Source organism: Monodelphis domestica, chromosome 5, assembly GCF_027887165.1.
Source record: "Monodelphis domestica isolate mMonDom1 chromosome 5, mMonDom1.pri, whole genome shotgun sequence".
NCBI classification, from domain to species: domain Eukaryota; kingdom Metazoa; phylum Chordata; class Mammalia; order Didelphimorphia; family Didelphidae; genus Monodelphis; species Monodelphis domestica.
The window spans coordinates 191,700,176-191,714,666 of record NC_077231.1 but is presented as its reverse complement, the minus strand read 5'-3'; the positions used below and the strand labels follow the sequence as shown (position 1 = coordinate 191,714,666).

The window sequence follows — 14,491 nt, the reverse complement described above, 5'->3', positions numbered from 1 at the left end:
ATTTTTTTTTCTAGTGTGGATGACAGAGGGGGAGAGATTGAAGACATTTAATGCCAATGTATGAACCTCCTTATCCAAGCTTTTTCCTTTCTATTAGGAAGAGTATTTCAAAAAGAATGAAACAGGAACCTCATTTTTAAAATAACCTGTAGCCATGCAACATCCCTGGAAGAAGTTTTACTAAAAAGATAGATCTTAGTTTCCAGCAAAAGCTTGGAACATTAAAACCACTGCAGAATATTCCTGAAAGCAATCCAGTTCTCTGTCCTCCTATACAGCTGCAAGCCATGGCATGCCACAATCTCCAAAGAATTAAAATTTTACACAGAGAGGGGCTTGGTGGGTGTCAATGTCCTGCAACATCTTACAATGGGGAGTTGCTCAAGAACAATGAAAAGGATTTCACCAGAGAGCAACAATAAGAGCAAGAAACCACCAGATGGGCAGTCTGTTCCCTTGGTGGCCTCTCAATGTGAAGAAAGATTGGAGGGGGACATCAAAAGGTGAAGTGGTCTTCCTGTGGATGATTTACTGAAGAATACAACCATCGACGAGAGAGAGAGCTCATGTGGATTTGGAGTCAGGAACATCTGAATTCAAATTTTACCTTAGATCTTTACTAGGTATGTTACTGATCAGGTTACTTAATCTTTCTGCCTCAATTTCCTCATCTCTAAAATAAATGCACTAATTAACTAAAAACCAAAATAAAAATCAATAAAAGCATCCGATTTGCAGTGCCATTGGAAGGATCAAATTAGAACAAAATATATATAGTGCTTTTCAAATGTTAAAGCCATTATAAAAATGCTAAGTCTAATTATTATAGATAATAATATTAAATGGGGGGGCACTTTTGAATCCAACAAAAATGCAGCAGAAGGCACCTAAATTTGGGAGTGAGCAGTTTATGATAGGTGAGTGACAGAACTATCATTTCTAACATCTGCGTGCTCTGTCATCAACATATCCCAGATATCTTCCCCTCTTTCTCCCTTCTATTCAAGTGATTCTTGGCTGATCCACATAGACTGACCATTGTTTATATACTGACTTTTTCTCTTCAAGTTCAACTAAATTATAAGCTATTCAAGAGCTTGGGATTTATATCAAACCATATTACTTTTATATGTTCCATAGCTTAGCCCATTTCTATGTACATTTTAGGTACTCTAGATATGACTATTCAGGCCAACTAATGAATTTGTATTGTCACTGATATACAAATTCATTAGTTAGCCTGAATAGTCATGTATATGTATATGTGTATATATGTTTATATATATATATATATATATTGCAATAATAAAGAAAGGGACAATGCAAGCTCATTAGCTAGCCTGACTAGTCATGTATATGTATATATATTGCAGTCACAAAGAAAGGGACATATTTATTTGTTTATTTGAGATTGGCAGCTCTTTTGTAGGAAACTATGGAATTTTGTCCAAAGGATTGCCACCAAAGTTAACTAAGGAACAACTCTGAGGAACTGCTATCACCTATGACTTGGGGTTGGAAAAAACCTTGTCCAGTTCTTCATTTCCTGTGAGATGCTTTAGAGAGGATATACAGATTAGTCTAGATTACCTCTGAGGTCTTTTCCAAGATTGTGATTGCTTTTGAAGAATCTTTAAAGGAGCACAAAATGTGTTTGAGCTTGTGCGGTAGATGCTTTCTAAATTGGGAAATCAGCTCTTCCCAAAACCTAAGGTTGGAGCAAAGGAATAAAAAGCAGGTAGACCGGGTTCCCTTTTATGTCTAAAAATACTCAGGAGAACAATGACTAACAAAATGAAGTAAGTGTCAGGTCCCTGGGACTTCTGGCACAGTAATGCTGAGAGAATAGAGAAAAGACTGGAAGGTGTCAAGGACGGAGACATCCATGACCATGTGATACAATGGCGTCACTACCTTTTGGTGCCTCCTGTCTCTTATGACCTCTAGCAGCTTGTAGAACATCTCATTGCATAAGATTCTCCCAAGGGGCACACACACGCACAACACCAGAAAAACAAAGCCAGCCAGAAAACGAGACTGCCCAGAGCGGCACCGTTCTGCCACCAAAAAAAAAAAAGGTCTCATGTGACTCTTTTGCTCATTCCCTCTTGACAAAGTCAGTCATTTCTGCATTATAAGTTTAGTCTAGAAGTCTGGGCCAGCTTTGCTTTCTATAGGATGTCTATAATAGGCTATAGAGAGTTGTCACAATTGCCTTCTTCCTTCAAACATCAACTACTTGATTGTAGTAACAGTAACTGAAGAAGGATCTATTTTTCTACTAGGATCCATGGCCAGATAGACTAGCTAGAAACCACCACACCTAAATATGAAGAGGAAAGGATTAGGTGAGTCATGGAACAAACCTTTGAAAGCTCTGTCACTACAACTGTACAGGGAAAGCCTTATCTTACAAGCATGTTTGTTTGTTTTTTAAGCCTCCATGAAATAAAAGGAGATTTGGGGCAGTTGGGAGAGGAGATGGGGGGGGGGGGAGAAGAGAGCTAAGAGAAAGCTTATGGTGAATGATGATTAAAATTAAGAAAAAGAAAGGAAACAGAGGAAAATCTTACATTAGAAGTTCCATTAGGGTAAAACAGTATAAAGCAAACAATTATAATCTATCATCCCTCAGCCTTTTAATGCACAAAATAAAGCAACATCATTTTAAAATATCATCAAAATATCCAGAAAGTAATATCCATCCATGCCATTTAAAGATTTGCTTTCACTGAAACACATCATAAACAAACTTCATTGTAAAATGTTGCCAATAACCAACCAATACTTCAGCCTAAAACAATTAACCATGTCTTTTAAATATACAAAATTCTTGCCTACATATATGTATTTCTAATTAATACACACACACATATATATACAAAATGTCTACCTTCACATTAAATGAGCAAAGAAATTATAGTCTCAAACAGTCTGTCACTATTCACTCAGTTGCCAATTTCAATGATTCATCAATTCAATACTTCACTTATCCTTAATTTACCTAATTAAATATACTGGTTATACCAATGCTGTATGTGCTTCTCATTTAAAGCCAAGCAAATTATTATGATGAATGATATGAAAGTTTATTATAAATTAGTCTATACTCATCTTCTATTTTAATGCTTTATGAAGAATTAAGATTTTAATTACATTCAAAAAGTGGTGAGTTTATTAAAAAAAAAAACCAACAACAAAGATCATAGCCATTGTAATTGTAATGAATTTCTTGGATAGTGAGGAAACATTTGACAGAATTCTTTCTTGGTTGCTGAGTACCAATTTTTGATCATTTTTAGAAGGCCAAAATCCATAATGAAAAATGATAAAAGAATGATGGGAACAAATAGATTTAAAGCGAGCAATCAATAAGATCAATGGGCCCACTTTGTTTCTAACAAAATTTTGATATTCATATATATTTTAAATGCTATTCAAATAACTTAAATGGCACTAAGAAAGTCAGGGTTTCAGGATTCAAGTTAAATGCAAAAATTAGGCTTTACTCAGCATAGTTCCTAGAATACAATAAGTACTTAAATGGTTTTTGATTAAATATCTTTTTTTAATTTAAAATTTATTTTTATTTTCAATTTCAAATTCTCTCTTTCCAGCTCTTCCACAATCCATTGAGAAGGCAAGAAAAAGATGTTCTCTCTCTTTCTATGTGTGTGTGTTTGTGTATATAGTCATGTGAAATATATTTCTGCTTTTAGCCCTATTCTAAAACAGAAAAGCAAGGGAAAAAAAGGGGAAACTATTTGACCCAGTCTATATTCTCAGTTCTTCAGTTCTCTAGGTGGAAATAGATAGCTTTTTATATCTTGAGTCCTTTGGAGTTGTGGTAGATCACTGATTGTACTGATAAGAGTGATTAAGTCTTTCATAGTTGATTATTTTTACAGTATTACTGAGACTGTATTTAATTTTGTATCAGTTAATATAAATCTTCCCAGGTTTTTCTGAAACTACTCCCTTCATCATTTCTTATGGACTACATTGTCTCATTACATTAATATATTATAACTTTTCCTCACTCAGCATCTCTCAGTTTCTAACTCTTTTGTTACCACAACTATATATAGATGTATATATATGCATACATACATATAATACATAAATCAATCTCTTTGGTTGTGGTACTGCTTGGGCCAAAGGATATTCATAGTTTTATAGCCCTCTGGCCATAGTTCTTTAATGCTTTCCAGAGTGGTTGGACTTGTTCAGACTCAATCCACAATGCACTGGTTCACCTAGTGTGTACCCATATCCCCTCCAGCATTTGTCACTTTCGTTTTTCTTCCTTTAGCCTATCTGAATAGTATGAGTTAACTTAAAACATTTTTCTTATAATTATTGATAGCTTTGATTTCTTCCTCTGAAACCTACCTGTTCATATCTATTGACCATTTATCAGCAGAGGAATGGCACTTAATTTTTTATATAAATTTGGCTCTGTACTCTATATAGTTGAGAAAGAAGATCTTATCAGAGAAATTTGCTGTAAAATCCCCCCACTCCCCATTTTCTTGTTTTTCTACTAATTCTATCTACATTGGTTTTGTTTGTGAAAAAACTTTTAAATATTATATGTAATTAAAATTATCCATTTTCAAACCTCCCATAAACCTCTCTATCTTTTGTTTGTTCTTATACTCTACTCTTATCCATAGATCTGACAGGTAATTTCTTTCTTATTAACTGAGTCTTGAAAAGTGATGATGATACAAATTCTTCCCAATCACTAAAGCTAGCAACCTAGAGGTCTTCCTCACAATTCCCCATTTTTTCTCATCTCCCATAACCAATCTATTGCCAAGGTCTGTTGATTTTACCCTCTTAAAATTTCTTACATATACCCCATTCTCTCTTCTGAAATTGCCACTACTCAGATACTCACATCATGCCTAATAAGATTGGTCCCCCTGCTCTAGTCAGCTTCCACTTAGCTGTCATTCTCCAAATTCTAGAAAGTAATACTTTCAGGTTCTAAAAAAGGACAAGACAATATTGACAGCAACATATTTGATTCAAATGTTTCCTTATTAGCTCTATTTTTGCCCTTACTAATTAGATATGGACACGTAACTTGGTAGGTTGAGGACATTTTTGGTTTCAAATGTTATGATTTTTTGCCCATTCTGGTTATATTTTTACCATGCAACAAGCAAGCAGGTAGAAGCATGGGGCTTATAGAGCCAGCTAAAGGGACAGTGAAGATGGACAGAGTAAGTCTCTTTTTAAGGCATATATTGAACAAAATAACAAGTGTGTGCTTGTAGAAAAGGAAATTAACTCTATAACCAAAGAATAAAGCTCATTCTTAAAGACTGGTAAATGCTTATTGGATGAAGTTTAGAAATTCACATTTTAAATAGGAAGCCAGATATTTAGATTTCATTGAACTTCAGTTTGTAAGGGGAAAAAAAATCACCATTGTCTATTACTGAAGCAGTTTCAACATATTAGGAGAAAATGTGTCTATCTACCCATGTATTTCTAATCATGAGAACTTCTGTTACTTATGCTAATGAGGAACAGAAAAACAAAAAGCTATAGAATTTTAAAAACGAGTTTTAACTAATTATTTCAACATCCCCTCCTAGCAAACTCTTAATCATTCATGCTGACTGGTCTAGGTTTCGTCCCCATGCTCATGTTCAACCTCAAAAGAAGATACTAGTAAAGATTAAAAGGAAAAGGGGAAAAAATAGGCAAGCAGAAAAAGAAAAAGATGAGAAGCAAAGAAGCCTAGCATAGTAAAGAAATCAGTGATTCTCAGTTTTTGTCTGTAAACCCTCTGAGGAGTCTCCAGACCTTCCAAACTTTAAATTGCCTCTGGACTTGCTCTTGTGGGCATACCCAACCCTTGCTCAGATATACAATTTCATTTCTTTACCTACCATTCCCTGTGATTTGGTCTCCATGGTTATCATGAGCCCTGGTAGGGCACTGGAAAGGAATTTATTCGGTGCCATGGCTTTTAGCTACTTAAGAATTCCACCATTCTAGATTCCCCAGAGGAGCTTCTCCCCTAATTACTGCCCTACTACTGGATTCATTCAAACACACCCACATTTTAGGCCACTTCCTATAGCTGTGGTTCCTATAATAAAGCTACATTGCTGTTTAATGTCTTTCCTTGGGGTTTCATCATGATAGCGCTCTCTCCAACCCATCTCTAAGGGTCCAATGGTAAGTTTAACAATTGTCTGTATGTACACAACATACACATTTCATCTTTATTATCAATGTTTTCTTCATTCTTTTCTTAACTTTATGCAATCAACAATGATAAATCAAACCCTGATTTGTAGCCCTGGAAGATTTTCAAGGTGTAAATATACAGCCTTAAAATTTAACTCAGTCAGTCAGCTGCAACATCCCCCTACTCCACCTCCCAACTTTCACCAGGTTCATAGCAGAAAGAACTCCAGCTAATCCACAAACTATCCTTTCAGTCTTTAATTTCCATTCACCTTGAAGGCCACCAGACTTTCTCCATCTCTGCTTATGCTCCTAAAGAAGAAATTCAACGTTATTATGTTTTTAAGGATGGCTAATGTGAATTGAACCCAGAAAGAAATTCTATACTTACAAGACTAAGAATTTCAAAAGCATTCATTTTTTTCAAATTAACATTGGCCATGTTCTCATTAGAACTGAAGTGCAGTATGTATTTTCCTTTAGAAGAAAATACTTGATTTTTCTTATTTAAAATACAAATTTTATTGCCTGATAGAAGGAAAAAGTACTGACCCTTAAGTCTAAAAACCTGGGCACAAATCTCACCTCTAGCTAACACTCTCTGTAGAATAAGAGCAGGTTGCTTCATTTTCCTTGTCCTCAGTCTCTCAATATATAAAATGAGAAATCTGGATTAGATGGTCTCTAAAGTCTCTTCTCAGTCAGTCAATAAACATATACTAAATGCTTACTGTGTGGCAGGTACTGTGCTTAAGTCCTGGGGATATAAAAACAAGCAAAAAGATAGACAGTCCTTGCCCTCAAGGAATTGATATTATAATCAGGAAAGAGGTGAAAACCATGGGGTTGGGAGAGGCCCAATGGATTGAAAGCCAGGCCTAGAGACTGGGATCCTGTATTTAAATATGACCTCAGAAGCTTCCTAGCAAGTGCCTTAACTTCCACTGCCTAGCTCTTATTTTTCTTCTACCTTGGAATCAATGCACACGGTCTATTCTAAGACAGAAAGTAAGGGGAGGGAGAGAGGGAAAGAGAGGTAGGGAGGGAGGGAGGGAGGGAGAGAGGGAGAAAGGAAGGAAGGAAGGAAGGAAGGAAGGAAGGAAGGAAGGAAGGAAGGAAGGAAGGAAGGAAGGAAGGAAGGAAGGAAGGAAATAAGGAAGGAGGAAGGAAGGAAGGGAGGGAGGAAGGGAGAGAAGAAGGAAGGGAGGAAGGGAGGAAGGGGGAGAGAAAAGAAAGAAAGAAAGAAAGAAAGAAAGAAAGAAAGAAAGAAAGAAAGAAAGAAAGAAAGAAAGAAAGAAAGAAAGAAAGAAAGAAAGAAAGAAAGAAAGAAAGAAAGAAAGAAAGAAAGAAAGAAAGAAAGAAAGAAAGAAAGAAAGAAAGAAAGAAAGAGAAAGAAAGAAAGAAAGAAAGAAAGAAAGAGAGGAAGAGAAGAAAGAGAGGAAGAAAAAATGGGAGAAAGGAAAGAAGAAAATCATGGATGACTTGTCTGAGCCTTTCCACAAATTTTAGGTTCCAGGAAGAATTTACTAATGGAAGCTAGGAATCCACAGGAAAGGAATAAGAAAGAAGCTAGTGTAATGACAGTATAATCCTAAGAGTTGGTGATGGCCTCCCAAAGTAGAGGTGATTGTAGATGTGAATCTATGCTCCCTTATGCTTAACTAACCCTAATATTATAATCTTATATTTGTAAACTATAATCAAAGTTTATTTCCTTTTTTCCTGATGTTTGTATAATACTCCTTGAAAATGTTTAGCCACAAGAAGAAAACAGCAACAATGACAAAGTATATAAATATACATAAAAAACAAGGCTTCCCACCCCTAGAAGAACAGATTTCAAAGTTATGTCACAGATGTCAATAATATTGGAGTGGTTTGCCATTTCCTTCTCCAATGCATGAAGGCAAACAGAGTAAGTGTCTGAGACCAGATTTGAACTCATTCTTCCTGAGTCCAGGCCCAGTGTTTATCTACTGTGCTACCTCATTGCAAAATTTTTATCCACTTTCTCAGATGTTAAAACTTTTCTCTCTTTAATGAGTCATATTTAAGTCAATTTATGGTAAAACCATTGCAAAATTTCCCAAATGATAGACCTGTTCAGTGGGTAAAATTAAATGAATAACTGTAGTTATGTAGAGTATCTTTAATTTTTTTTAAAAAGCCATGTCTTTCAGGAAAACTTTAGTGATGTAATCTTTTGTTTTCTTTTAAATAGAGTTTAAGGTAATCCAGGAAAAAGTACTTATTAGAAGAACATCCATATTCTTTATCCTTAGTTTCTGTCTTGTTGAGGTATTGCTTAATTGACAATTTGCCTGTGAATAGTTATCTTGCTCTTTGTTTTGGCATGAATTGTTAATGGAATAAATATTGTTATAATATTATTTTAATACTATAACCAGCTATTAAAGGTCAGGTCCCTAAAGTCAAGCCAAATGAAGGGTCTCCTAAGGACTCAGTTTATCTAAAATAAACCAAAAATAAACCAGAAATAGTTCTGACCAACTTGGTTTAGTTAGAACTCAATATAGTCTCCTTAACCTTTTAGAATGAATGTCTTTAAAAAAACTCTTTAAATAAAAACCTGTCTAAGTCTGGTCGAAGTTTTTGGATGAGTGAGATGGTCATATTTTGATCTTATTGCCTTGGATGGATACAGTGATCACTGAAAGGATAGGGTGTGCAGCTCCCGGTATTGTCAAGGAGGTGAAAGTTGGGAGGTGGAGCAGGGAGCTGCTAGAGCTGACTGGCTGAGTTGACTGTTAAAACTAGGATAAATTAATCTTCTCATAAAAACAAATCATCATTTTAAGTCATTAAAATTTGTACTTGGTGATCTGAACTAGTTGTCTATTGGGCAATCCTTGCTAGTCATTTGGGATAGCTTTGCTTTTTTATGTAGTTATAGTGGGCAGTTTCCCTATAGAGGCAAAATTGCTTTGCCAAGATAGGCAAGATGGAAAACTGACCCCCATGCCCAATTTCCAAGAGAAATGTTCAAAATGTTTGGATAATCTGGACAAAGGAATGGATACAATGACAAGGGCCCTACCTTCTTACACTGGTACTCCCACACCCTTTAGTAATTTCCAACTGAAAATGTCAAAAAACCTGATAAGGTAAAGCCTATATAATTGTGAAGATGACAATGGATCACCCCAAATGCATCTGCATTTGCATTCTACATGGGAAACATATGAAGTTGGTCCAATATAATTCCAGGCTGCAGTTGAGGAGGTGATTAATTGAAATGGAGTCTTCATTTGTGAGTTTCCAATCTGCATAGTCATCAAAACAATGCCCCTATTCAGCACAGTATGCAATCTGCCTCTACTTCTCAAAAGGAATTAACACTGAGATCAAGTCATCCATCACATTGGGAGCTCCTGACCCCTACAGGTCAGGGCACAGGACAATGGGGGGAGACCCTAAGGTAGATCTTTTCCTCATAATTGGTTCAAGAAAAAGGCCTGCATGAAATGATGAAGACTGAAACAACAGAACCAATAGAACATTATATACCACAACAGAAATATTGTTTAAAGAAAGACTTGTGCATGTCCACCTCGAGAAAGAATTGTTAAATGAAATGAGCAAGTTTTATATATACAGATATCTTTTTGCCAAATGATTTTTAATGGGGGAGGGGAAAGAGGGAGTGAGTTAAGTGAGGGGATGTTAATGTAAAAAACAAATAAATGAATGCATTTTTTAAAAAAGTATTAAAAGAAAAGCAAGTTGTAATCTCTACTAGAAAAGGAAAACTATATCTTGTGCTTATATAAAGCTAAATGGATGAACATTTGAATTTTTTACTCCAATTGAAGAAATTACTTTGTGAATGAGCATCTGTATAACCATAGACTAGCAGGCTCCAAATAATGTCTTTCTGTTGTACAGAACATGACAACCCAAGCAGAACATATTGTTCCTGGGGGATAAGCCACATGCTTGCATGCTTACTCCCTGACAACAATAAAGTTTGCATTAAATAATGAAGGAGGACCTTATATGGGAATTTCCCATCTGTAATTAAAAAAAAACTCAACAGGTGTAAATTTGATATTTTCCTTTAAGAATGAATGCTATTATTTTAAAGATATCACCAATAACACCAATACAATTCTTAAATGTCACCTCTGCATCTCACATAGTATATTTGAATACATTCCATGAAGTCTCTGAAATTGAAGTTATTTTCTAGCATGGCCTGATTCAATTGCATAAACATAATTTTATTTGCTTGGCAATTATTCTCATTCTTAGACTTGGACAATGATTTTTGTTTATAAAGATTTGCTCTGACAGAGGGAGCACCATCTATTGGATAAAAATATAGGTTATGCTACTTTCCTGAAATAAATTTCATACTGATTAGTACACACAAAACACAATTTTTAAATGGTGATCTCAAAAACTTAGTTAGCTCCAATTTCTAAAACTGATTGCACAAACTGACCACGTTACAACTACCCTATGCTTTTGTGACTAAAAAAAAGTTTTTGTATTTAAAAAACACTTTTATACATTTCTTTAATAATCCATAAAGCAGTTCTGTCATTCTTCTCACTAATGATTGGCAGAGAAGAATTCTGGAACATTCAAAATACTCTATTGGCTGTTACAGGAAGAAGATTTGAATTATCTAAGAAATCCTGTTAAAATGTGTGTCATGTTCTGGGGGAAAGGGTGGGGACAATGAAAGAAGGATAAATTACTAAAGGGAATAACAAGTGGCTTTCTGGGGATAATTTACTTTCTTACAGGCTACATGGCAGCACTAATAGAACTGGCAGATGAAGATGGATATTTTTTTATCAGATGACTTAGGGAGGTTTTAATTTTTTTTAGTAACTGCCCAAACTTGTAAGGGACTAAATTAAAAGTACAGAAAACAGTAAAATCAGGTTGGCTCTTGTTACCAGACACTATCTTTTGAGCTGTGGGACTTAAAAATAAAGATAAGAGGTTTGTTTTTGTTTTGTTTTAACATGAACACATAGACTTGGAAAATAAATACCCCCTTGACAGGATGAGACCACTTGCATATCTATCTATCTATCTATCTATCTATCTATCTATCTATCTATCTATCTATCTATCTATCTATCTATCTATCTATCTATCTATCTATCTATCTGCCGGTCTGCCTGTCTATCTGGCCTTGGCTGGGTTATTTAACTTCCTCGGTGGCGTTTTACTAGTCTTTTCTATACTTTGCCAAAAGGGGAAGAAAGGAGGGTCAGGGAGAAAAGAAAGATTCTAGCCCAAATTCTCATCTGGGGTCAAGAATCACTCCCTTTGAACAGAAGAAGAGAAGAATTGATGTGAAACATTGGAGAGAAGAGGAAGACAAGTGGAGGAGGGGAAGAGGAACATTCCTATCCAGGAGGTTAGAGAGACACCACACGTTCCAGGTGGAAGCAAAGTAAACGGGTCCTTTTCTTTTGGGACTAGATGGCGGCAGCTTGGCACAGAACCCCCTCTCCCTCTGCCCCACCAGCTCCCCGAGATGAGCCCCCCCACCAGCGGCTCAGCCTTTCTCTCACTCACCCAATCGGCAGACACAGAAGAGCTGGAGGCAAGCGAGAAAGAGCTTGGGAGGGAGCATTTCCAAACCGTCCAGGTTCCCCACGCTGCGCGGCTCCTCTTCTTCCCCGGGTAGAGGAAGAGAAATTGATCTTTCTTTTCCTCCAGTCTATAGATTGCGGGGGAGCAGGGTGGAGGTGAAGGGGAGGTCTGCAAGCAGGGAGAGGAAGGAGAGGGAGAGGAGTCGGGGCGAAAGCACAGCAAAGGGGAATCAATCGGAGCTCTGGGGAATCCGGTAATACTAGACGTGGGGCATGTCAGCGTGTGGGAGTTCCTCGCTCTGCTTCGCCAGCTGCTGCTGCTGCTGCTGCTACTGCCACCGAGCTGGAGAGAGGAGCAGCCGCGTTACGCACCCGGTGCGTGCGTGTGTGTGTGTGTGTGTATGTGTGTGTGTGTGTGTGAGAGAGAGAGAGAGAGAGAGAGAGAGAGAGTGTGTGTGTTTTTGCGTGTATGTGTGCCCGTGCGCGCGCACTCCAGGGTGGGAAAGGGGGGAGTGGAGCGCGCCTAAAGGTGGGTGGGGGAACACACAGTGAACGGGCTTGGGTACCGAGTTTAAAAAGTGATGGAGAGAAGCAGGGCAGGGGGCAGTGTGCATGTGTTTAGGCAATTTAGCAACACACAGGCACTCAAACTCATATTTGCATACACACATGCCCGCCCGCAATTCTTGCAGGACATCTTACTCCTGGAGGCTGGTGGATTCCCCTCCCCACCCCTCCCCCCCCTCGCCCACCCCCCCACCAAAGCACTGCAGTCTTTGAGAATGTTTCTTCTTTAAAGTCTTCATCAGTTTTCAAGACTATCAAATTGTCTCTTAGAAACATGGCTTGCTTTCAATTTACTAGCTCCTTCCTGCACTGATCAATCAGTAGTCTACTATTTATTGAGTGTCCACTATTTGCCCACCTTTACCATTCATATCAATTCCCACCTTCTACAGGGAACCTTTCCAAGCCTCCCCCCCCCCAATTCCCTACTGCTAGTGTTTTCCTAACTAGATTCCCTTCCATTTTACCTTCTTTGTATCTCCTTTGTATAAGCTCTGTGTGTGTGTGTGTGTGTTGTGGTCTTCCTTGTTAGAATGTAAGCTTTTTAAGGGCAGGAACAATTTTTTAATTTTTCTTTATCTCTCAGCACAGTGTCAGGTACATCGGAAACACTTAATACACACTCTGATTGCTCTGCACAGTTCAAAGCAACTTTCCACTATAGTGTCATCACCACAGTAAGCCCAGACCACTTCTGTTCCTTCTAATCCCTGGGCTTCCAGTCACTCTCATCCCCCCAAAACCCATTCTACCTCTATGTCATTACTTGCCCCCCAAAAACACTCACTAGATTAGTTAGTAAATCTTACTGAAAAATAATTCTCTCGCACTCTCACATAAGACTTGAGACAGTGTTTTTCTTGCGCCAGCTGGACTGTGCCTGCAATTTTAACTATGCAGGGAATTGATGGCTCTAAGTATGGAAACTCCCTTCACTGATGCAGATTGACAACTCATCTGTAATTTACAGTTTTAGAGAGTTGCCTGGGACACTGAGAAATTAAATTACTCATTCAAAGTGGTAAAGTTGATATATGTTAATATAAAATAATATAACAATATATTTATAAAATATAAAACAAAAAAACAAAAAAATAAAACAAATCAGAGACAGAATTTGAATCTAGGTCTTTCAGACTCCAAGGCCAGCCCTCTATCTACTATACCAGGTATTCCTCATGGGAGTAGTTAAATATTGCTTCCTGGAAATGGAGGTGAAAGTTCATACGGGCTGTGATGAATAGTCAGAATTATCTTTAAGTGGATATAAGGCAACCTTGATTTCACCCCACAAAACTGCAGATGGCTCAAAGAATTCAGAGGAGCCCATGAAAGACATAAAAGCATATTCAACCCATGAATGACCCCTCCATCATATTTTAGAGTTGTAAAATAAGCAAAGCCTCTCCTAATTGGCTAGATACTCTTGAAACTTGAATCACTGACTAGTAGTCATGGAGGGCAAGCTCCAAATCTCTTACATCCCTGAGTCACATGTCTAGTCAAGATATATTTTTTTAAACCCTTACCTTCCATCTTGTAATCAATGCTGTGTATTGGTTACAAGGTCGAAGATCAGTAAGGGCTAGACAAAGACAAAGTGACTTGCCCAGGGTCACACAGCTGGGAAGTGTCTGAGACCAGATTTGAACCTAGGACCTCCCATCTCTAGACTTGGCTCTCAATCCACTGAGCAACCCAGCTGTCCCTCCCCCCTCCCCCAAGATACTTTTAAAGTGGGGAAATCACAAGGCTAATCAAAGGCAGGTGCTGCTCACACAATTTACTTTTTTTGATTATCAGTCCTGCTTGGAAAATCAAAACTGCCCCTCTAGACAAGGGGACTTCAGGAATATTCTTCATGGACTACCATCTTGGCCTGCGTGCAAAGGTACATTTGCTTCTGCCAAATCCCAGGTGCCACCATCTGTTGGGCTGAGCAAGTCCACCCGGAAGATCTCTCCTTTCAGGCCACATAGGTGATAACACTCATTAGTTTCTTTTTTTTAAATTTTATACATTATTTTATTTGGTCATTTTCCAACATTATTCCCTGGAAACAAAGATCATTTTCTTTTCCTCCCCCCCTCCCATAGCTGACTTGCTATTCCACTAGGTATCACATGTGTCCTTGATTT

At 37.5% G+C, this 14,491-nt stretch overlaps 1 protein-coding gene across 4 annotated transcripts in view; it reads right to left on the bottom strand.

Annotated features, from left to right (window-relative positions):
* PTPRZ1 (protein tyrosine phosphatase receptor type Z1) overlaps nt 1-12,400 on the bottom strand; it is a 243,673-nt gene extending 231,273 nt beyond the window's left edge. Inside the window, exon 1 of one of the 4 annotated variants that reach the window (XM_056799637.1) lies at nt 11,770-12,400. In XM_056799637.1, the coding sequence (XP_056655615.1) occupies nt 11,770-11,827 (58 nt within the window). In that variant the 5' untranslated portion in view covers nt 11,828-12,400. The remainder of the gene's footprint in view (nt 1-11,769) is intronic. The other 3 variants (XM_056799634.1, XM_056799636.1, XM_056799635.1) reach the window with 3 other exon arrangements.
* Between the last annotated feature and the right edge of the window lie 2,091 nt (nt 12,401-14,491).